Source organism: Oncorhynchus mykiss, chromosome 6 (assembly GCF_013265735.2).
Source record: "Oncorhynchus mykiss isolate Arlee chromosome 6, USDA_OmykA_1.1, whole genome shotgun sequence".
Classification (NCBI taxonomy): Eukaryota; Metazoa; Chordata; class Actinopteri; order Salmoniformes; family Salmonidae; genus Oncorhynchus; species Oncorhynchus mykiss.
Genome location: NC_048570.1, coordinates 10,442,814 through 10,467,135, shown reverse-complemented (window position 1 = coordinate 10,467,135; position 24,322 = coordinate 10,442,814). Strand labels below are relative to the sequence as shown.

Genomic DNA, 24,322 nt, shown 5'->3' with positions numbered 1-24,322 from the left:
CCAGGCTACCTAAATATGGTTCCCAATCAGAGACAATGACTAACACCTGCCTCTGATTGAGAACCGTATCAGGCCAGACATAGAAATAGACAAACAAGACATCCAACATAGAATGCCCACCCAGCTCACGTCCTGACCAACACTAAAACAAGGAAAACACACACGAAAGATGGTCAGAACGTGACAGGCGCATAAATACCAAGTCCAACAAACAGGAGGAAACTGTCCGGGAAAACGGAATCCACAATAATCCACACACCATGAACCGGGAAAAACAAGCCCGCACAACAGCAGGCGGGCCTACCGGGTTTAAATAGCCCAAAACAAAACACAAACAAGAAACAGGTGAAACTAATCAGAAAAAACTAACTGAAACAGAAAAGGGGATCGGTGGCAGCTAGTAGGCCGGCGACGACGACCGCCGAGCGCCGCCCGAACAGGAAGAGGCACCATCTTCGGCGGGATTCGTGACAGTATGATTCATAGGGGATTTCACAGTGGTCCATTAAAAATGTATAATTAAGCCTACTATAAAATATATGTGACAAGGTGAGATAACAACATGCAGTCTTATCAATCATTGCCCAATCCCAAAAAATATACTGGATGTATGCTGAAAATCAAACATAAAAAAGTTAAAGGGGATTTTGGACTTTTTAATTAATTAAACCCACTGATTCTTGAACAATATAACTTAGTTCAATTGTTGTCAGAAAACATAATATAATATAGTTTTACTCCATTGGTTGTAAAACTATCATATTGATGTCATGTATGGTTGGTCCTTGCATTTATATCCCTGTCTACGAATATGGAAGTGGTTACGTTTTTTCCAGCTCCTTAGCTGTTTACCGAAACAGTGACGGGGTGTCTGCTTTGTTACTGTTATTGACTGAAGATCGCTCCTTAGCTGTTTGATTTTCTCTTCAAATTGTAGGCTTACAGTATGTCATATTGTGATATGAGCCATACTCAATAACAGGAGATCAGGCCTTGGTGTTGTTTATTCATGGCTCTGTATATGGGTTTATCTAGGCCTCCTGAGTGGCACAGTGGTCTAAGACACTGCATCTCAGTGCAAGAGGTGTCATTGCAGTACTGGGTTTGAACCCAGGCTGCATCAAATCCAGATGGGATTGGGAGTCCCATAGGGAGGCGGACAATTGGCATAACGTTGTCTGGGTTTGGCTGGGGTAGACTGTCATTGTAAAATAAGAGTTTGTTCTCAACTGACTTGCCTTGTTAAATGTAAGGTTTTTTTAGCAGTTACAGTATGTGTTATTGCTATATGCATGGGTTATTGAATTATAGTCTAGTCTGATCACAGTTTGATTTTGGATGCTAAACCAGCCAACTCTTTAATACTGAAACGGATATTAATCTGATCACCAGGATTGACCAAATAAGATGATGTCTACATTTGGAAACCGATGTGTTGGCTGGTACAGTACATACCTAATCAGGACAACTACACCACCCTAAATGGCTGAATCAGGATATGACCCAAATACTGTCCAATAGATGGCAGCAAAACCCTACAGAGGCTTGCTGTCCATTTTCCTGAAATGTATCGAGTTTGCAATGGGCTTGTTTTACATTCTGAATGGAGGTTCTAAACTGTATTCATGCTTATCTTGAATGAATATCTGAGAGACAGTGAATTCCAGTCGGATGTAAAATTTTATGGTTCATGCCATGACATCTGGTGGCTGTTCAGGAGGGTGCATCTTTGAATAATGATCCGTTAATGAATTGCTGGACAGTTGTGTATATGCCGTGCAATGTGAGACCAAAATATTGCCTTTCTCCTAACCCTACAAAGTACAATAGTAGCCTAGGCTATACAGTGTGAGGCCCACAATGCACTTTGATGAATGCCGATCCATGTGGTAGCCCACCTTTGTTAAACAGGCAGTTGAAATTGGCTTTATAGTCCTGATACCTGACAAAAACTATAAATTGGCTTTATAGTCCTGATACCTGACAAAAACTATAAATTGGCTTTATAGTCCTGATACCTGACAAAAACTATAAATTGGCTTTATAGTCCTGATACCTGACAAAAACTTAAGACTAAACATTTTGGCTATTCAAGCTCAAATATGCTGAACAAAAATATAAATGCAACAATTTCTACGATTTTACTGAGTTACAGTTCATATAAAAAAAAATCTGTCAATTTAAATGAACTCATTAGGCCCTAATCTATGGATTTCACATGACTGGGAATACAGATTGGAATGTTGGTCACAGATACCTTTAAAAAAAAAGTAGGGGCATGGATCAGAAAAGCAGTCAGTATCTGGTGTGACCATATCTGGTGTATCTGGTGTATCTGGTGTGACCACCATTTGCCTCATGCAACGCTGCACATCTTCTTCACATAGAGTTTATCAGGCTGTTGATTGTGGCCTGTAGAATGCTGTCCCCACTCCTCTTCAATGACTGTGAGAAGTTGCTGGATATTGGCGGGAACTGGAACACGTTGTCGTACACATCGGACCAGAGCATCCCAAACATGCTCAATAGGTGACATGTCTGGTGAGTATGCAGGCCATGGAAGAACTGGGACATTTTCAGCTTCCAGGAATTGTGTACAGACCATTGCGACATGAGGCCGTGCATTATCTTGTTGAAACAGCAGGTGATGCCGGCATGTTGAAATGGCACAACAATGGGCCTCAGGATCTCGTCACGGTATCTCTGTGCATTCAAATTGCCATCGATAAAATGCAATTGTGTTTGTTGCCCGTAGCTTATGCCTTCCCATACCATAACCCCACCACCACCATAGGGCATTCTGTTCACAATGTTGACATCAGCAAACCACTCGCCCACATGACGCCATACACGTGGTCTGCGGTTGTAAGGCCGGTTGGTCATACTGCCAAATTCTCTAAAACAACTTATGGTTGAGAAATTAACATTCAATTTTCTGGCAACAGGTCTGGTGAACATTCCTGCAGTCAGCATGCGAATTGCACGCTCCCTCAAAACTTGAGACATCTGTGACATTGTGTTGTGTGACAAAACAGCACATTTAGAGTGGCCTTTTATTGTCCCCAGCACAAGGTGCACCTGTGTAGTGATCCAGCTCTTTAATCATCTTCTTGATATGCCACACCTGTCAGGATTATCTTGGCAAAGGAGAAATGTTCACTAAAAGGGATGTAAACAAATTTGTGCATCAAATTTGAGAGAAATAAGCTTTTTGTGCATATGCAACATTCCTGGTATGTTTTATTTCAGCTCATGAAACATGTCTCGTTTACATTTTTGTTAAGTGTAAATAAAATAATTAAAAATACTTGAGCAGAGAGCATGACTTAGCCACAGAGGATCATTAGCTTCTTTAAAATATTGCTGTGGATTGTTTCAAATCACAAGCGAGTCGGCCTATGCCTATTGGGGAAGTCCGCAATGTGGGCAGCACACGTGGCAATAGGCCTAGCTGATTGTTGAGTTGCTTTTCAGTGAAAATGATCTAAAATATGTGTACATTAATTTATGTTAATGCATGTATTAATTAGTCATTAACCGTTCTCTTTGTCGACGTGGAAACGTTGTCTGATTTCTGACCACCACTAATAATAAGCGGAGCTTCTAAGTCATTTTTGAAAACCATTCGACAATGATTTTGAGAAATGTTATTATTGAAATACAAATATGAAAATCATAACTGGCACGCAAATCGGTAGAAATGGTCGGGGAAATTATTAGCGTCCCTCAAAGTGAAACTCACGTGCTGCCTATGTCAGCTACCGAAGTTAATCAGACATTGCCTTATCTTGGAAAGTGCAGTTCATATTTCTCCTCATGATCAGATCAGAAATTGACCAATAGGCCTACACATTTGAAATCGCTAATTATCATGACAATTTAGCCCACTGAGGGAAACTCCCAGACAACAGTCATGAGTAGCCTAATTTTATTCCAAAGGCTACTGTCCATTTTACTTTGACCTGTCCTGTTTTTAGGATATGGTGTGTTTGTGAACATGTTCATTCATATTCACATATGGGTTTGGCGGATGCCAGGAGAACGCTACCTGCCCCAATGCATAGTGCCAACAGTAAAGTTTGGTGGAGGAGGAATAATGGTCTGGAGATGTTTTTCATGATTCAGGCTAGGCTCCTTAGTTCCAGTGAAGGGAAAACTTAATGCTACAGTATACAATGACATTCTAGACAATTCTGCGCTTCCAACTTTGTGGCACAGTTTGAGGAAGGCCCTTTCCTGTTACTACATGACAATACTCCGTACACAAAAGAAGGCCTATATAGAAATGGTTTGTCGAGATCGGTGTGGAAGAACTTGACTGGCCTGCATAGAGCCCTGACCTCAACCCCATCGAACACCTTTGGGATGAATTGGAATTCTGTTCTACTACCCAGGCTTAAACGCCCAACATCAGTGCTCAACCTCACTAATGCTCTTGTGGCTGAATGGAAGCAAGTCCCAGCAGCAATGTTCCAACATCTCGTGCCAGAAGAGTGGAGGATGTTATAGCAGCAAAGGGGGGACCAACTCCATATGAATAATGCCCATGATTTTTGAATGAGATGTTAGATGAGCATGTGACAACATACTTTTGGTAATGTAGTTTATTTTTTTATTTTTTTTTACCAGTAATGACCAATACCAGTGCCAACCTTGAGCAGATCATGTAAGCTAATTTCGTTTGCTTGTTGTTGTTGTCACATGGATGCACAACATTGCATTCCCTCTTCAGGATGGTGTCACTGATTTGAAGCTCCTGATCCCCTAAGAACATTCTCTGTAGAGTAAAGAATCTCCTGTCAAGCCAGGCCTTTATCTTTCTCCCCGTTACAGCCAGTGGGAGGATCTTGTCATTGCTTTTGCTTTTTGGGGGAGAGGGTTCTAGGCTGACTCAACGCTACGAAAAATGCGCCATTTGGGTGTGCCAAATGCAATTCTGTAGCCTACAACTTGCCAGAAAACGTTAATGTCACACCCAGGGTTTGTTCATTGATATTGTTATCTGGTTGCATAAAGGTTACACCCAAATGAAAATCCCGCCGAAGCGCTTTCATAACTTCAGCAGATTGCACGCTGAATCGCCCGTCACCAATCTACGGTTGTCCCCCAAAGCCATTTGGCAACTCCTGTGTCTTCATAACCATTCGTTGATTTAAACTATCAAAATATAAAACCCAGATAACTAAATTAGCCGATTCTCAAATCACAATTAAATATTTGTAACAAATAAGTGTAGCGCTTTCAGACAATTTGCGGAATTATATGCCAATACTTTTCATTTATTTACTCGGTGGTGAGGTGAGAGAAACGATGAGATAAGGACAATGATCAACGGCTTTGTCAGGGTCATGATGTTAACATATTTGATAGAATATGAGAGGATAATGATTTCGTTCCTCTCAATGATCTTATGTCAACTCCGCTGGGCATCAACAAAAGGTGAAACATTGTGAAGAGGTAGGCTATATTGATGACACGTGTTCACACACATTAACCCAGAGAACCTGTTTTTGCTATTAGATAACAGCACCAACGGATGTTTCGCGTCACACCCTATTCCACTCAATGTTGTCAGACATGATTAGGTTAAACTCTGCAATCATCTACTCAATATCAGTGCTGCTAAATGATTGGCTGCTGGCATGCTCCACGTGTACATTTGTTTACACAATATTCTCTGCCCAAAAGGTGGTCTTTAGGCTTGTTGCGCGTAAACATTAGCATAGCCTATGCTTAACACGCATCTTGGAAGTGCGTAATGGTGTGCGTAAAGCTACACATGGCATCTTCTCCAAGCGCTCCAAGGGAACGTAAATAAAAATGACCCGCAACTAATTTAAATACGTCGGACTGGTTTCAATGCAGCACACAAGCCATTTCAGTCACAACCGTTGCAAATGTTTCTTAACTTTTGAATAGGCCATGCCTGCATCGCGTGCAAAATATGATTTAACGTTATGCCAATATATGAAAGGCGCCAAAATATTTGGGGTTCATTTGAACTATTTAAGTATTCCAAAACGGTATAAAACATTGCTTTCTTTGTATGTTGTTACAAAACCTAAAGTAATTTCAGTGTTTTCAGTAGCCTAGTTTTTTAATAGGCCTACTGCAAATACCTACAGCCTAATTAATGATAATATCATATAGGTCTACGATGCCTAGTTAATTATTGGTACTTATGATTGATAATGTGATATTTTAGTTACAATAATACAACTATGATTGAATGGTAACACCCGCCTAACTCTTCACTCCCTTCACACGTTGCAGCTCGTGCGTAAATATGAACTAGGCCTAATAGTAGTTGAACTGTTTTATCAGGCAGGACGACTTTTCCGTGCAATTAAACACTTTTAAACACAGTTTACATATTTTCGTATTAATTATCTGACTGACATAGTTGAACAACTGTTGTAGCCTATTTTGGTTTAGATGGTACTATTCAATTTCGCAATTGAGTAATGCAATGGAATCCAGGCTCCCAAACTGTAATCATTCATTTACTATTCAAAGTAGGCCAATATAGGTTAAATTCATTGATTCCACAATAAAACATTCAACAATTTAAATTAAATAATTTAATTGTTTTTTCAAAAAATATTTATTGTTTTTTTAAACAATAATATCCATGAGCCTCCCCTATCTCCACATTCATTAAAAGCGCAAGATAGGTAACAGTGTCAGCACTGTAAAAAAAAAAAAAAATCCACTGTTAGGACAAAAATAAACTGCTAAGCAAACTTATTAAAGTTCATGAGATGGATTCTTCGGATGTACAAATGCGCTTGAGGCCTCTTAAGCTGTTCAGGGAGAATAAATTCCACGGTCTTCCACGAGTAACTGATCGAGTAGGTCTACCGTAGGCCTATTTCTTAGGTGTAGCTTTAGCCCGGGTGGATTTGGCGAGTCTGCGCTTGGTCTTCCTGGGGCTCTTGGGCTTTTTTGCTGCAGCAGGTCTTTTGGCCTTCTTGGGACTCTTCCTTTTGGTTTTCTTTGGGGACTTCTTGGCGCCCGCTGCCTTCTTGGGTGACGCTCTCCTGACCTTCTTGGCCCCCACCTTCTTGACTTTATTCTTGATAGGTTTTTTCTTTTTAGCCACAGCTTTGTTTTTGTTAATTTTGAAAGAGCCGGATGCCCCAGTGCCCTTAGGCTGCAGAAGATATCCTTTGGCCACCAAACGCCGGACAGCCAGTTTGAGTCGGGCGTTGTTCTTCACAACATCATAGCCGCTGGCTGCCAAAGACTTTTTGAGAGCCGCAAGAGACACACCACTTCGGTCACTGGATGCTGACATAACCTTCAGGATGCGGTCAGATACGGTGGGTCCAGTCTTCTTGGGCTTGGATCTCTTTTTAGTAGTCGTGGCTGGTGTCGCCTGGGGAATTGCAATCACCCCAGACATGTTCTCTGTTATGGAGATGTAATTGGCTGAAGATGCTTGAGAGATGAATGTCTTGGAATGAGTGGAGTGATGGGTGACATGCCCATTTATGAAGATGTGATGAGAACCGTGTAGATTCAATCATTGTCCCTAGGCGCCTTTTCTCCTGTCAACACCTGACTTGTGTTTTCTTCCTCATACGAAATGTGTATATTTTATTCGTAAAATCCACTAGATCTGTATAATCATCATATCATAAGAATCAGCACAAACTGTACTTTTTATTTTTTACCCTAGTACCACCATTATTCAAAAGCCTTGCCAGGTAAATTCTTAAATTGTTCATGGGCAGTAATTGAGCACCATTTCAAGGTTGACCTTTTCGACATTTTGACTAAGTTATGTAATACAAACGTTTGCGTATGTGCTTCAGTAATTCCATACTCTTATACAGACATATTCCTAGTACATTTTCAACAACAAAAAATACTCGATTGATACTGCACTGAATAATTAATAACATTTTTAGATGACCATAAAAGCACACCGAATGACTAACCTGAGACGAGAAGCTTCATCTAAATATATATTTTTCGAAAATAATAAACATGATCTGTGAGTTTTTGACGAGTGAAAATATTTGTGTTATTTTTTGTGCATTAAAGTACAATTTTACTGATATGTTATTTTTGTACTTTTTTGGGCCTACTATAGCAGGTAGTGGGACTAATTCTGGAAGGCTTACTTGCGCTCAATGGAACCACGCCAAAAAAAGGAGTTAACAGTATTGCATGGGTGGTGATAGAGAAACACATTACAGTTTCAAATTCAGCTTGTCACATTCAGGCTTTTCCTTTGAAATCGCGGGTCTTTTTTTGCGCTGTTTTAAACTCAACTAAACACTGGAAATACGACCATCAAAACCCCAAGTATAGGCCTGTATTCATTTCAGTTCAATAGTTGTTTATGTTGCTTCATTTTCGTTTTACAATATAGCTTAGGCGTATTATTATTGGTGGGAAAGTTTCATGTAATTTAATAATGTAGCTTAATGTTTATTTAAATATATATATATATATATATATATATATATATGGTCCTTTGCCCTAGCCTGTAAGGCATCGAATTACAACCGGACAGAATTAGAATGAATCAATCATGGTCTTGCTCTTGATTCTTAGGATACACAGAATATCATTTGAACCATTTGAGCCTGATAAATTCGGCCTATTTATGATCTTGAGTGTCACTGACTCCTACCTAAATTGACTCTGATCGAAATCTTGAGCTATAAACCGATAGTGTTCATGGAAGGATGCATGCATGTCGGCGTTTTATGAAGCAAGCGATATAACCCTTTTTTGGTTCTATCCAGAACCTTTTTTTTTAATAAGAGTGTACACCCAGTCATATACATGCGTTATGTTGTGTGGAGGCGCCAAAGGACCACTAAAGAAAATGATTGGACATGCATGATTTACGCGCAGATTGATGGCCTGTTTAGATTGCACAAAATAGGGAAGGTTAACTAGGCCAATGATTCTTTTTTTAATCATTATAATAATATAACAGAATCTAATTTATCCAGGCACATAGGGTTTATGACTAATGGAAATAGTGAAATGTTTCAAACACAGCACAGATCTCAACACGTGAGTGTGCTTCCTCACTGTTGTGACGCAGGTCTGACAGCTCAGACTGGGGACGGATCGACTGGATAAACGGGTGATTGTTCCTCTCTAGACCCTATGGAGCAATACAATCGCAAAGGGTAGGCATTTAGACCCCCCCCCCCCCCCCCCCCCCCAACCGCCAGGCCATGCGCTTCACAAGCATGTGATGTGTCAGCAAGCCAGTCATGCAGCTCAAAGCAAAGCCGTCATGAACTCCATTATAATCAGAACAGAGAGCGACACGATCCTATTTGATCATCAACTGAAAGGCTCCCTACCACCATATCAACATGGATTGCGGGATTATTACATCCAAAACAGTCCTTTTGCTTCTGAGTGTAATATTTTGGGTAAGTGCTTGGTCTGTGTTTATCGTTTTACTTCTTTCCACTGCTCTAACTGGGGATGTATTCATCACGTCTTGCATTGGAAACCGTTTACTGTTTAAGAACAACACGTTCTCAACCAACCACCACCCACACCATATTTGTGGCTTAATCCAGGGACAGACTTGCACAGGGCGATTCTGGAAAATGCCAGATGGGTATCTTTAGCCAAGGTGCCTGTCTAAATCTTTTTTTTTAAATGCAGAATGAAGAATGACCATTATTTAGTGGTGTGGAGATTTGATGGGAAAAAATGGGCCAATGTGGGGGCCTAAGGAAATAAAAATGTGTCTGTACTTTAGAAATGACCTGGTCCCAGTCTATCCCCTGCTTAAACCTTTATGCACTCAGGGGACTTCCTTTGACACCATTCCTTTCTGTCTTCATATAGTAGCCTTAACAAGTTCCCCAGGCCATGTTGAGCAACTCATACTGTATGCTTCTCCATTATGACAGCAGCCTTTTTATCTCTGTCTGGCTGTCTTCTGGTAGATGTTAGGCTGCAGCAGTGCATAGCTTCCTAGGTGGTGAACTTTGAACTAATTCAATAAGGAGTAAGAATCCTGCGTGTATTCACCAGGGGAAATTCACACGGGTCTGCTTGTGTATCAGGGTCTGCTTGTGTATCAGTGGTCAAAAGCCACACATACTTTGTAGTTCCCCTCAAACTATCTCTCGCTCAAATCTCTCTCTCTCTCTCTCTCTCTCTCTCTCTCTCTGTGTCTCTGTCTCTGTCTCTGTCTCTCTCTCTCTCTGTGTCTCTCTCTCTCTGTCTGTCTCTGTCTCTCTCTCTCTCTCTCTCTCTGTCTCTCTCTGTCTCTGTCTCTGTCTCTGTCTCTCTCTCTCTCTCTCTCTCTGTCTGTGTCTCTGTCTCTGTCTCTCTCTGTCTGTCTCTGTCTCTCTCTGTCTCTCTCTGTCTCTGTCTCGGTCTCTGTCTCTCTGTCTCTCTGTCTCTCTCTCTCTCTCTCTCTCTCTCTGTAGTTGGTGCAGTAGCTGTGTGATTGGTTGAGACTGAAGACGTAGACTTTTGAGATCAGGCTGTTTGTTATAATGTATCAGAGTTCGTCTGCATCCAAAAGAAAAGACAACAGTATTCGTAGAGAACAACTATATTCTGCCATTAGTCGCCTCTCTCTCTTAGTGCGTCCCCATATCATTTTTGTTGTTGTTGTCATACAATAGTGAATATTATAGCCTCTTCTTATATGTAAACAGATGAACTATTTTGACATTGATGACCAAAGGAAAATACATAGAGCACAAATACTGTATGTTCCGCCAGTACTCGCCTCTCTCGCTCTCTCTCTCTCTCAAAAATGTAGACACACGATACAAAGGACAAGGATCAGTGAAGAACTCACCATTGTTCACACATACATTGTATTAGCTAGTAAACAACCACATGTTGAATTCCAAATGTTAGTCTTAAAAAGCACAATTACAATGTAATCTTGACAATAGCATCCCATTTATGAGTTGGCACTAAATGTACACCATTTTTCAAGAACAGAAAAAGCAGATGACAGAAAAAGCGTGCCTTAGCTACCTTTCTTAATGCATAAAAATTATTTGAGCACAAGCATGCAGGGCAAAACGTAAGTATGCCCCTATTCCCCATAACACAGGGATGCAAAATAAAACCTGAAACATCCTATATAAAGATATGAACCTGGTGAAATTCAAAGTATTTTAACAACTATTACACCTGAATGGAAGTAAAATATGTAGCCCTAAAGCTGAGTCTTTAGGGAGATGAGGAGGGAGCTAAATGCCCTGGTTTGCTGTGGGCCGTTAGCTTGTCATTGAACAAGTCTTGCAGTGTCACGTAGTGTTAGACTAGTTCTACTTTTTCTGTGAGTTCACTTTTCCTTTAGAACGCATCTGTGATCTGAGTCTGGAGGGACACAGCCTACCCTAAACGTGATATCTTGTGCTTACATAATGAGGTTTTCACAAATACACAATGCACTAAAGTGCAGCAAAACTGTGACCATGTCTTTCACTCGTTCAATATAGGAGATAATCTGGTCGATTGACAACAACATCATAACCATCGAAAAATGTAAATCTACAGTCCATTTCCTTCTCCTTTTTCCGCTTTAGTAATCACCACAACACATTTATTTTTTGCACTCTCATATCTGAGGCACAAGATCCAAGTTCCAGGAAGGATTAGGGGGTGGTGGGTGTGTGTGTGTGTGTGTGTATTCCACTCGGGTGGTGGTGGGTCTTGTGACTGAGGCCTGATTGTGAGAGAACGTGGTCATGTGCTCTGGAGCCTTGATTCTAAATGACTATTAGGCAATGAGCAGCACACCATCTGATCCATGCATATGATCAGCACACATGTGTTTGTATCATCATGACATAAAAGCATGATCAACTTTAAAGGGATGGTTCACCAAAATTACAAATGTGTTTTCTTATGCTAATATCGTGGGCTTGTTCGTGGTATCGTGGTTTTGTTCAATAAATACTAAAACGTTTGCATTTGGAACAGTGGCCAGGTAAACAAAACCAAAGCATTGCTGTCTTGTCCATAGACTGCTTACAGAAATTAGATTGCTTCTATTTAACTGGGGAATTGATTGTATGAGCTGCAATTCACAGGACAATGTTGTAATTGTATGAGTTTGCCTAACCCTAGATGCATCCATATTCTCTACCCTTCTCCTGTAGTGTTCACTTTCACACATTCTCATATGGGTTTAACAATGGTGTAAACTCCAGCCGGTGTTTACACCAATCATATGCTTTTAAATCCATGACAGGGAGTATGCACGTGGACACTTCAGGAGAAGGGTGGAGAATAAGCAACACAGCCTTGATTAGTGGTGGAGAATAGGCAACACAGCCTTGATTAGTGGTGGAGAATAGGCAACACAGCCTTGATTAGCGGTGGAGAATAAGCAACACAGCCTTGATTAGTGGTGGAGAATAGGCAACACAGCCTTGATTAGTGGTGGAGAATAGGCAACACAGCCTTGATTAGCAGTGGAGAATAAGCAACACAGCCTTGATTAGTGGTGGAGAATAGGCAACACAGCCTTGATTAGCGGTGGAGAATAAGCAACACAGCCTTGATTAGTGGTGGAGAATAGGCAACACAGCCTTGATTAGTGGTGGAGAATAAACAACACAGCCTTGATTAGCAGTGGAGAATAGGCAACACAGCTTTTATTAGTGGTGGAGAATAGGCAACACAGCCTTGATTAGTGGTGGAGAATAGGCAACACAGCCTTGATTAGAGGTGGAGAATAGGCAACACAGCCTTGATTAGTGGTGGAGAATAGGCAACACAGCCTTGATTAGAGGTGGAGAATAGGTAACACAGCCTTGATTAGAGGTGGAGAATAGGCAACACAGCCTTGATTAGAGGTGGAGAATAGGCAACACAGCCTTGATTAGAGGTGGAGAATAGGCAACACAGCCTTGATTAGAGGTGGAGAATAGGTAACACAGCCTTGATTAGTGGTGGAGAATAGGCAACGCAGCCTTGATTAGTGGTGGAGAATAGGCAACACAGCCTTGATTAGTGGTGGAGAATAGGCAACACAGCCTTGATTAGAGGTGGAGAATAGGCAACACAGCCTTGATTAGTGGTGGAGAATAGGCAACACAGCCTTGATTAGAGGTGGAGAATAGGTAACACAGCCTTGATTAGAGGTGGAGAATAGGCAACACAGCCTTGATTAGAGGTGGAGAATAGGCAACACAGCCTTGATTAGAGGTGGAGAATAGGCAACACAGCCTTGATTAGAGGTGGAGAATAGGTAACACAGCCTTGATTAGTGGTGGAGAATAGGCAACACAGCCTTGATTAGAGGTGGAGAATAGGCAACACAGCCTTGATTAGTGCTGGAGAATAGGCAACACAGCCTTGATTAGTGGTGGAGAATAAGCAACACAGCCTTGATTAGTGGTGGAGAATAGGCAACACAGCCTTGATTAGTGGTGGAGAATAGGCAACACAGCCTTGATTAGCAGTGGAGAATAAGCAACACAGCCTTGATTAGTGGTGGAGAATAGGCAAAACAGCCTTGATTAGCGGTGGAGAATAAGCAACACAGCCTTGATTAGTGGTGGAGAATAGGCAACACAGCCTTGATTGGTGGTGGAGAATAAACAACACAGCCTTGATTAGCAGTGGAGAATAGGCAACACAGCTTTTATTAGTGGTGGAGAATAGGCAACACAGCCTTGATTAGTGGTGGAGAATAGGCAACACAGCCTTGATTAGAGGTGGAGAATAGGCAACACAGCCTTGATTAGTGGTGGAGAATAGGCAACACAGCCTTGATTAGAGGTGGAGAATAGGTAACACAGCCTTGATTAGAGGTGGAGAATAGGCAACACAGCCTTGATTAGAGGTGGAGAATAGGCAACACAGCCTTGATTAGAGGTGGAGAATAGGCAACACAGCCTTGATTAGAGGTGGAGAATAGGTAACACAGCCTTGATTAGTGGTGGAGAATAGGCAACGCAGCCTTGATTAGTGGTGGAGAATAGGCAACACAGCCTTGATTAGTGGTGGAGAATAGGCAACACAGCCTTGATTAGAGGTGGAGAATAGGCAACACAGCCTTGATTAGAGGTGGAGAATAGGCAACACAGCCTTGATTAGAGGTGGAGAATAGGTAACACAGCCTTGATTAGAGGTGGAGAATAGGCAACACAGCCTTGATTAGAGGTGGAGAATAGGCAACACAGCCTTGATTAGAGGTGGAGAATAGGCAACACAGCCTTGATTAGAGGTGGAGAATAGGTAACACAGCCTTGATTAGTGGTGGAGAATATGCAACACAGCCTTGATTAGAGGTGGAGAATAGGCAACACAGCCTTGATTAGTGCTGGAGAATAGGCAACACAGCCTTGATTAGTGGTGGAGAATAGGCAACACAGCCTTGATTAGAGGTGGAGAATAGGCAACACAGCCTTGATTAGTGGTGGAGAATAGGTAACACAGCCTTGATTAGCCGTATAAAGTGCTCATGTTGTTGTTTTGTTCTTCTCTCTAGGCTGCGGGTGGCGCTCTTGCCTACGTAGGCTCTTACGTGATCAAGAGCTACAACAACTTTGACAACTTCCTGGAGGATAAGTACACACTCATCCCTGCAGCCATCATCATCACTGTGGGAGTGGTGATGTTCATCATCGGGACTGTGGGCTGCTGCGCCACCCTGAGAGAGTCCAAAGTGGGCCTGAGCTTTGTGAGTATGAGCCACCGACGCAACAAGTGGTTTCCCCTAGGTATAGATCTAGGATCAGAATCACGTCCACAAATCTGAACGTTAACAATTAGTGGGGAAATTTCCAAACTGAACCAAGATCAGCGTCTAGGGGAAATTTCACCTGACACCTGCCTCAGACATTGTGGTGTTGGTTCCTGGTGGGTGATGGTGAAAGGAGCCATCCGTCCATCCAGGTCTTCCATAAATACAAATGGCACACTATTCCCCTATATAGTGCACTACTTTTGACCAGGGTTCATAGGTCTCTGATCAAAAGTAGTGCAATCATTACATAGGGTAGGGTGCCATTTGGGACACACAGTAGGCACTGAGGATCTCTGTGTTTGATAAGTCCTGCTGCACCACTTGTTCACGGCCTCCTTGCTGATAGCCGTCTGGTCTGCCCATCTCTTTCCAGTTCCTGATGATCCTCCTGGCCATGTTTGCAGCAGAGGTCGCTGCCCTAGTGTTTGCCTTCATTTACCAAGGCAGGGTGAGTGAACGTCACATTTGGAAACATTTTCACCACATGCATTTCATGTATTATATGCTACAATCATATAATATTATTTAATGCTTGCAGGTACAATACTTAAATAGTTATATCTTTACAGATAAAAGGTGATTTGGAGCGGTCAATGAGCGATGTGTTCCAGAAGTATGATGGGGAGAACTCTGAATCCCGGGCTGTGGATTATCTGCAGTCTCAGGTCAGTGCCACTTCCTTTATTGACAAGTTTGAATTCCCCTGATAACCAGTATGATACCAAGCAGGTCCTTGCTAGGTTTGAAAACTGAGAGACTCACTGTGCGATTACTTCCTGTGTATACAGGCACATCTTGTGGACAAATTTCCCACTCTCCCATTGATGGTCTTTGTCGTAGGCGTAAGAGGAAGTTATCACTTGTTGAGTCTCTCTGTTTCAAACGTATCTGGTGCTAACACGCACTGGCACACACAGAGATGTGATGATACTGTAAATTAGGCTTTTGTCAGCTAGGAGCTGTGAACAAGTGTTCTTCCTCTCTCTGTATTCAGTTGCAGTGCTGTGGAGTGCAGACCTACATGAACTGGACCACCATGCCCTGGTTCAGCAGCAGTAACAACACTGTGCCCATCTCCTGTTGTAAACAGAACAACACCGAGTGCACGGGCAAATTGGACCAGCCAGACCTGCTCAATACTCAGGTATAGACCAATTCAGTTAATCCCTAAATTCTTGTTTCTAAATTTGATACAATGATTTAAAATGTAATGACATTACTCTCTAACCTGTGTGTGTGTGTGTGTGTGTGTGTGTGTGTGTGTGTGTGTGTGTGTGTGTGTGTGTGTCGCTCCAGGGTTGTGAGGTTAAGCTGGAGCAGCTCCTTCAGGATGTGATGAGCTATGCCATGCTGGTCATCCTTGGCTTTGCCATCATCAAGGTACTGTACCTGACTGTCCTCTGACTTTTAACATTTGATTTATCATATTCATTTCCATTATTAGACTTTGCGCCGGTGTTTGGCCTAAAGATGAAGGCTTTCGTGTTTCCACCTCTGAGGCCGGGCCCAAAAAAAGCTTGAAAAAAAGACTAAAAGTGTTAGCCCGTGGACCTACCCTGAAAGGTATCAGCCAATTTACTCTGTACTGAATTTCACTGGATATCTTTGTCCTTTTCTTTCAGTTTTTCGGGATGCTCAGTGTGTGTGTGATCACCTGTAAAAGTGGCAGGCGAACTGGCTACCAGACCCTATATGTCTGATATGACCTGCTGCCATGAAGGATGCTTTAGAGGCTTGTCTTGCAGCAGCTCCTGACCCTTTACCCCTGACACCTCTCCCCGCTCCTCTCCAGCAGTGTGAGGTCATAAAGCCAAAGGACTTGTGTTCCCCACACTGATATTTTAGCATCCTTTCAGGAACATTGTCTTAATGTTTTCCTTCAGCTTTCCCGGGCAGTTGTCAGGCCCACCAAACTTTAGGCAAACCACTGCCAACATTGGAAGCAATGGAAAACCACAAGATGCCATTTTTTAAAAAGATAGTTGCAAATTACCACTCAAACTTTTAAACAAAGGAAGTTGGCTTAAGCTTAACGGTGTTGTAATTTGCTGCTGTACATACTGAAAAAGAAGAAAGGATATGCACAGTGACATATCAGTACATGGAATACGTTCCATTTAAACAGGAAAACCGGTGTGACCTGGGATTCAACAACAGCAAAGAGGTCCCCCCTGACAGTTTTTTGATAAACAGCTGAGGGATGGGGCTGGGGAAATAGTCTGACCATCAACGATATCAAATTGATAGTTTTAACCATGTTTTGAAGCTATACAGTGATTGTTAACAGTTACTTTGCTTATAAACAATGGGGTAAAACATGCTTATATTTTGGGTTCTGATTGGATAAGACTAAGCTATATCAATGGCTATATATCATTAATTTAAAAGTCCAAAAATGCATCTTCCAATCCCATATTTCCCCTTTAAGCATTGAAATGTTGTGTTGATTCTGCCAAGTTGTTTTTCAGGTTCCAACGCATCAGGTAGTAGGCGTTATGTCTAAGATATACAGTCTTACATTAGAAAATACCTGTCAACATTCTTTTGGAAATGAATGGTTATTGTACTTGAAAGAGATATTGATTTCAATGTCCATGAACACCACTAATTTCTGCACCATTGTAGAGTATTGTGCAATTAAATGTAATCAAATCCGGTAGAGTAGATGGCATACAGTTGGACTTGCTTGTGTATATTTGATTTATAATGTATTAAAAGCTAACTACAAAGACATTTACATTTTATGCGTTTACTAATTTGACATAAAACACATTTCTACCTTTTGATTTAAAAATAACATCTATTTTCAGTCAATTACATACACAAATACTTGTTCATGACCTTTCCCAGAAAACTAGTGGGGCAAAATGCAAATTCTGAAAAGTTTGTAGGCGTTGAGTGTAGCGGTTTTCTCTCTTGGTTAGTTGATAAAGACGTGTCTATATGCACAAGATAGACAAGAATTCCCAATGCACTTCTACGTCCAGTATGAACACAGATAGTGCAGCAGGCATCGTTCTCTATTGATTTTCATCTTTATTTATTAACCAGGAAAGTACCTCGAGGTTAGAGAAGTCTTGGCATGTACATTAGCAGGGAAAATGCATCCTTTTTCAGAATCACCACCGCAATGTCAACATATGTGACAACAGCAGGTTTCTGTTTTGTAGTCAACAAGATAGAGGAAGATACGTGATTGCAATGGCATCATAGGGCGACACTGATGACATCATCTAGTGGGCTTCATGTGATTTTTAAACAATTATGAGCAAAGTAAGTCAGTCACAAAACACTCCATTTAGAGCCAACCATAAATGTGTTCTGATGAACAGTGCGTTTTAATTGGGAATGAAACAAGTATCACCCCCAATATTAGAATATCGTGTAACAGAAGCCCAAGCAGAACTGATCAGAGTTCTGTTTGATAGAGTATTTATCAAACAGCCATGAATGCCATCTACAGTCACAGATGGACTGGCTATGGGGCACTTCTGTTACATCATATTTAACACAGTTAGCCTGTCTAAATGTGGGTACCCCAATTATTATTTACTGTATTGTTTTTTAATGCGGAAAATTATCATTATTTAGCTAATTATGGGGGCCTTGAGGAAATTAGAAATTCCAGGGTTGATTTTTGGTCCCAGTTCATCCCTGTCTACAAGAGCTACGGGAAAGAATCTGTGAGCCATACAGTTGTAGTAACAGAATCAACCAGCAGAGGACACTAAGGTTTCAGTGATAAACTAGGGAGGTTTCAATCTCAAGAAGATCAATTAAATTCAACACATGCTCTCAGCTCCAGTTCACATTGACATTTAAACACAGCTGTGCTCCTATTCCAGAGAGAGATGCTATCCTGCTTTAAAATGCAGACAACAAAATGACATGTCATCTTTCTCCCCCCTTTTTCCCTTGTTTAGTTTTTTTTGTTTTTTGGTTGCATGTAGCTCAGTTTGCGTCATCAACATGAGTGTTGTTAACCTACCTGATCCAAGAGGCTTTTAAGAAGCTCAATCTGCAATTCAGATATGATGACTATTTAGTAAGTCACATTAAGTCTTCCATACAAGTTACATTGTATCCTGCTCTGAACCAGAATTGCATTGTATCCTACATTGAATTAGCCAACAGGGCATGTAGTTATTAAGCATCTCAGAGTAGGAGAGCTGATCTAGGATCAGGTGCCCCCTGTCCATTTCATATTATTCACTGTGATCTAAAAGACTAAACCGATCCTAGATCAGCACTCCTATTATGAGACGCTTTATGAACACGGGCCCTGATCGTTATCTGTAATGCTGCTCACCTCTACAAAACTGATCTTAGATCAGCACGTCCCTTTTCCAGAACAGTTCACACAAAGAGCTGAGTCAGGTGTTGCAGTGGGGAAATTTCAGACCTGCTCCTAATTTATTAATTTCCCACCACTTCTGCACAGAGTGTTCTGGCCAGTAACCTGACACACAGGATGTTGATGCCGGTGCTGTGGGAGAGCGGCCAAACATACTGTAACGACTCTCGTTTGTAGCATGAAGAGTGGACCAAGTCGCAGAGTGGTAGGCGTACATCGTCTTTTTATTGATGACGCCAAAACGAAAATAACAAAGACAAAAAAACAAACACGAACAGTTCTTGTCAGGCACAGACACTCAACAGAAAACAAGATCCCACAAAACCCAAAAGGAAAATGACAACTTATATGTGATCCCCAATCAGAGACAACGATAGACAGCTGCCTCTGATTGGGAACCATACACGGCCAAAAACAAAGAAATAGAAAACATAGACTTTCCTACCCGAGTCACATCCTGACCTAACCAAACATAGAGAATAATAAGGATCTCTAAGGTCAGGGCGTGACACATACTGCCTCTCAAACATACTGCCTCTCAAACATACTTCCCAACCCCTTACCCTAACTGCTTTTGTTTGGTCAAAGGTGCAAAGGATGTCTGCAGATTGTTATGTCTACAGCTTTATTTGATCATAATGAAAATAATACATTTTTCGTCTCAAAACTCAGACATTTTTAGTTTGAATCCTCAGCTGACATTTTATTCTTACTGCTTCATTGTGTCATAACTCTGCTATATAGGTCCAAGGATGGAATGACCTTTTGGTTATACGGAAGATACCGCTTCAACTTACTGATCTTTTACTTCTTCTTCCTCCTTCCCCCTCTACCTCTTTCTTTTCGTGATACTGACATTTAAAAAAAAAAAAATTAAATCACTAAAAACCCTTTCACAGAAATGGTGGTGTGTGAGGCCATTTTGGTGAGCTGAATCTCATCTTCCTTTCAACGAGGACATTTCATGGAAATAGTCACAAGTCACTCTAGCTTTCTGATGTCATCTAGTGAGAGAGAGCGTGAGAGAGAGAGAGATGTATTTGATGTAGACTGGCTTAGCCAGTCGTAGAGGGCACACACACCAAGGGAAGAGCCCCAGACGTGTTTATAGAGAAAAGATTTCATCCTTCATCTTTAAGAGTCTATTGACACACCCGTGCGTTAATCTAAGAAATATAATTTAAAAATCCCCATCAAAATCAGTCAGTTTAAGCTAGAGATATCTGTTTTTTGCATGGGCTGCGTCTCAGTCCACCACATCTGCCTATGTCAGCCTTCCGCATCTCAGTTCGTCTAAAGGTAACCAATACAAACGAATGGAAGTATGGAGGTAGTTTAGTGCCAACAGAAATTTGGGGTTAAATATGTGTTAAAAATATATATATATTTCCTGGGCTTTCATATTTCTCCTAGATATAAGACAGACACTTCAAAACCTTATTCCTTAGGATACATTTATTTAGCCATTTATAAATGTATTATTCAATGCGTTTCTATGGGTTATAGTAGTAAAGACCAAATTGAATATTTTATCAAATCATTTTTAAATATTATAATTTTTATACCTAAAGTTGTCCTAAACTTCATAATCAAATTGCTAAATAATCTACATGTTAGTTTAGATAAGACTGTCACTCATTAAAAACGTATGTCTCTGCTTAATACGTTTTCTCTGTATATATGAGTGTTTTTATCTCATTATGTGTAATGTGTAAAATTATACTGGATGAAATGTTGAGGACCATCAATCACAGACCGTGAGCGGGCCCAACCCCCACTCTTACACTAGCCCGAGCTAGTAGAGTAGAGTAGTACCAGATTCTCAGCAGGCTCTGCTCACACTTACTGGACTGAGGCCAAACCCACAACCAACAACATTGGACACTTTATGGAACTCAAAGCCTTCACTATCTCATCCTGGAATATCCAAGGCCTGAGGTCATCTGCCTTTGGCTTAAAGAACAGGTACCCAGACTTCATCAAAGAAATCAGAAATACAGACAATGTCATCCTACAAGAAACCTGGTATAGAGGAGACGGACACACTGGTTGTCCTCTAGGTTACAGAGAACTGGTAGTCCCATCCACCAAACTACCAGGTGTGAAACAGGGAAGGGACTCAGGGGGTATGCTAATTTGGTATAGAGCAGACCTAAATAGAGCAGACTTAACTCACTCCATTAAATTAATCAAAACAGGAACATTTTACATTTGGCTAGAAATTCAAAAGGAAATGATCTTAACAAACAAAAATGTCCTCCTGTGTGCTACCTATATCCCCCCAGTAGAATCCTCATACTTTAACGAAGACAGCTTCTCCATCCTGGAGGGGGAAATCAATCATTTCCAGGCCCAGGGACATGTACTAGTCTGTGGCAACCTAAATGCCAGAACCGAACAAGAACCTGACACCCTCAGCACACAGGGGGACAAACACCTGCCTGGAGGTGACAGCATTCTCTCCCCCATATGAACCCCAAGGCACAACTATGACAACATAACCAACAAAAACGGGTCACAACTCCTGCAGCTCTGTCGCACGTTGGGCAAAACGTTCCACCGTAATAGTGAAGTTGTAAACTTGGCAGTAGAAAATCTTAACAGTATATTTGACCTCTCAGCTTCCCTATCAAATCTAAAAATCTCAAATAGAAAACTGAAGAAAATTAACAACAATGACAAATAGTTTGATGAAGAATGCAAAAATCTAAGAAAGAAATTAAGGTATCTGTCCAACCTAAAAACATAGAGACCCGGAAAACCTGAGTCTACGCATTCACTATGGTGAATCACTAAAACAGTACAGAAATACACTACGGAAAAAGAAGGAACAGCACGTCAGAAATCAGCTCAATGTAATTGAAGAATCCATAGACTCTAACCACTTCTGGTAAAATTGGAAAACACTAAACAAACAACAACACAGAGAATTACCTATCCAAAATGGAGATGTATGGGTAAACCACTTCTCCATTCTTTTTGTCTCTATAACAAAGAATAAACAGCAAAAACATATACATGATCAAATACAAATCTTTGAATCAACTATTAAAGACGACCAGAACCCACTGGATTCCAGAACACACTGGATTCCAGAACCCACTGGATTCTCCAATTACATTGAATGAACTACAGGACAAAATAAAAACCCTCCAACCCAAAAAGGCCTGTGGTGTTGATGGTATCCTCAATGAAATGATCAAATATACAGACAACAAATTCCAATTGGCTATACTAAAACTCTTTAACATCATCCTTAGCTCTGGCATCTTCCCCAATATTTGGAACCAAGGACTGATCAGCCCAATCCACAAAAGTGGAGACAAATTTGACCCCAATAACTACTGTGGTATATGGGTCAACAACAACCTTGGGAAGATCCTCTGCATTATCATTAACAGCAGACTCGTACATTTCCTCAGTGAAAACAATGTACTGAGCAAGTGTCAAATTGGCTTTTTACCAAATTATCGTAAGACAGACCACATATTCACCCTGCCCACCCTAATTGACAAACAAACAAACCAAAATAAAGGCAAAGTCTTCTCATGCTTTGTTGATTTAAAAAAAGCCTTCAACTCAATTTGGCATGAGGGTCTGCTATACAAATTGATGGAAAGTGGTGTTGGGGGAAAAACATATGACATTATAAAATCCATGTACACAAACAAATGTGTGGTTAAAATAGGCAAAAAACACACAAATTTCTTCTCGCAGGGCCGTGAGGTGAGACAGGGATGCAGCTTAAGCCCCACCCTCTTCAACATATATATCAACGAATTGGCGAGGGCACTAGAAAAGTCTGCAGCACCTGGCCTCACCCTACTAGAATCCGAAGTCAAATGTCTACTGTTTGCTGATGATCTGGTGCTTCTGTCACCAACCAAGCAGGGCCCACAGCAGCACCTAGATCTTCTGCACAGATTGTTCCAGACCTGGGCCCTGATAGTAAATCTCAGTAGGACCAATTTAATGGTGTTCCAAAAAAGGTTCAGTCGCCAGGACCACAAATACAAATTCCATCTAGACAATGTTGCACTATTGCACACAAAAACTATACATACTTTGGCCTAAACATCAGCACAACAGGTAACTTCCACAAAGCTGTGAACGATCTCAGAGACAAGGCAAGAAGGGCATTCTATGCCATCAAAAGGAAGATAAAATTCAACATACCAATTAGGATATGGCTAAAAATACTTGAATCAGTTATAGAACCCATTTCCCTTTATGGTTGTGAGGTCTGGGGTCTGCTCACCAACCAAGAATTCACAAAATGGGACAAACATCAAATTGAGACTGCATGCAGAATTCTGCAAAAATATCCTCCGTGTACAACGTAGAACACCAAATAATGCACGCAGAGCAGAATTAGGCCGATGTCCCGCTAATGATCAAAATCCAGAAAAGAGACGTTAAATTCTACAACCACCTAAAAGGAAGCGATTCCCAAACCTTCCATAACAATGCCATCACATACAGAAAGATGAACCTGGAGAAGAGTCCCCTGAGCAAGCTGGTCATGGGGCTCTGTTCACAAACACAAACACACCCCACAGTGCCCCAGGACAGCAACACAATTAGACCCAACCAAATCATGAGAAAACAAAAAGATAATTACTTGACACATTGGAAAGAATTAACAAAAAAACTGAGCAAACTAGAATGCTATTTGGCCCTAAACAGAGAGTACACAGTGGCAGAATACCTGACCACTGTGACCGACCCAAACTTAAGGAAAGCTTTGACTATGTACAGACTCAGTGAGCATAGCCTTGCTATTGAGAAAGGCTGCGGTAGGCAGACCTGGCTTTCAAGAGAAGACAGGCTATGTGCATGCTGCCCACAAAATGAGGTGGAAACTGAGCTGCACTTCCTAACCTCCTGCCCAATGTATGACCATATTAGAGACACATATTTCCCTCAGATTACACAGATCCACAAAGAATTTGAAAACAAATCCAATTTTGATAAACTCCCATATCTACTGGGTGAAATACCACAGTGTGTCATCACAGCTGCAAGAATTGTGACCTGTTGCCACAAGAACCAGTGAAGAACAAACACCATTGTAATACAACCCATATTTATGTTTATTTATTTTCCCTTGTGTACTTTAACTATTTGTACATTGTTACAACACTGTATATATATATATATATATATATATATATATATAATATGACATTTGTAATGTCTTTATTCTTTTGGAACTTCTGTGAGTGCAATGTTTACTGCTCATTTTGATT

General features: G+C 41.1%; 2 protein-coding genes across 2 annotated transcripts; one reads left to right on the top strand and one right to left on the bottom strand.

Annotated features, from left to right (window-relative positions):
• Window positions 1–6,490: 6,490 nt before the first annotated feature.
• On the bottom strand, window positions 6,491–7,499 carry LOC110525245 (histone H1-like). The gene has a single exon (XM_021605219.2). The coding sequence runs from the start codon at window positions 7,403–7,405 to the stop codon at window positions 6,869–6,871; it is 537 nt and encodes a 178-aa protein (XP_021460894.1). The 5' UTR covers window positions 7,406–7,499; the 3' UTR covers window positions 6,491–6,868.
• A 1,695-nt stretch (window positions 7,500–9,194) lies between these two features.
• Window positions 9,195–17,452, top strand: tspan36 (tetraspanin 36). The gene is made up of 7 exons (XM_036979387.1): window positions 9,195–9,407; window positions 14,462–14,653; window positions 15,093–15,167; window positions 15,289–15,384; window positions 15,714–15,863; window positions 16,016–16,099; window positions 16,342–17,452. Exons 1-7 carry the CDS (start codon window positions 9,348–9,350, stop codon window positions 16,417–16,419), a joined length of 735 nt encoding a protein of 244 aa, XP_036835282.1. The 5' UTR covers window positions 9,195–9,347; the 3' UTR covers window positions 16,420–17,452.
• Window positions 17,453–24,322: the final 6,870 nt, after the last annotated feature.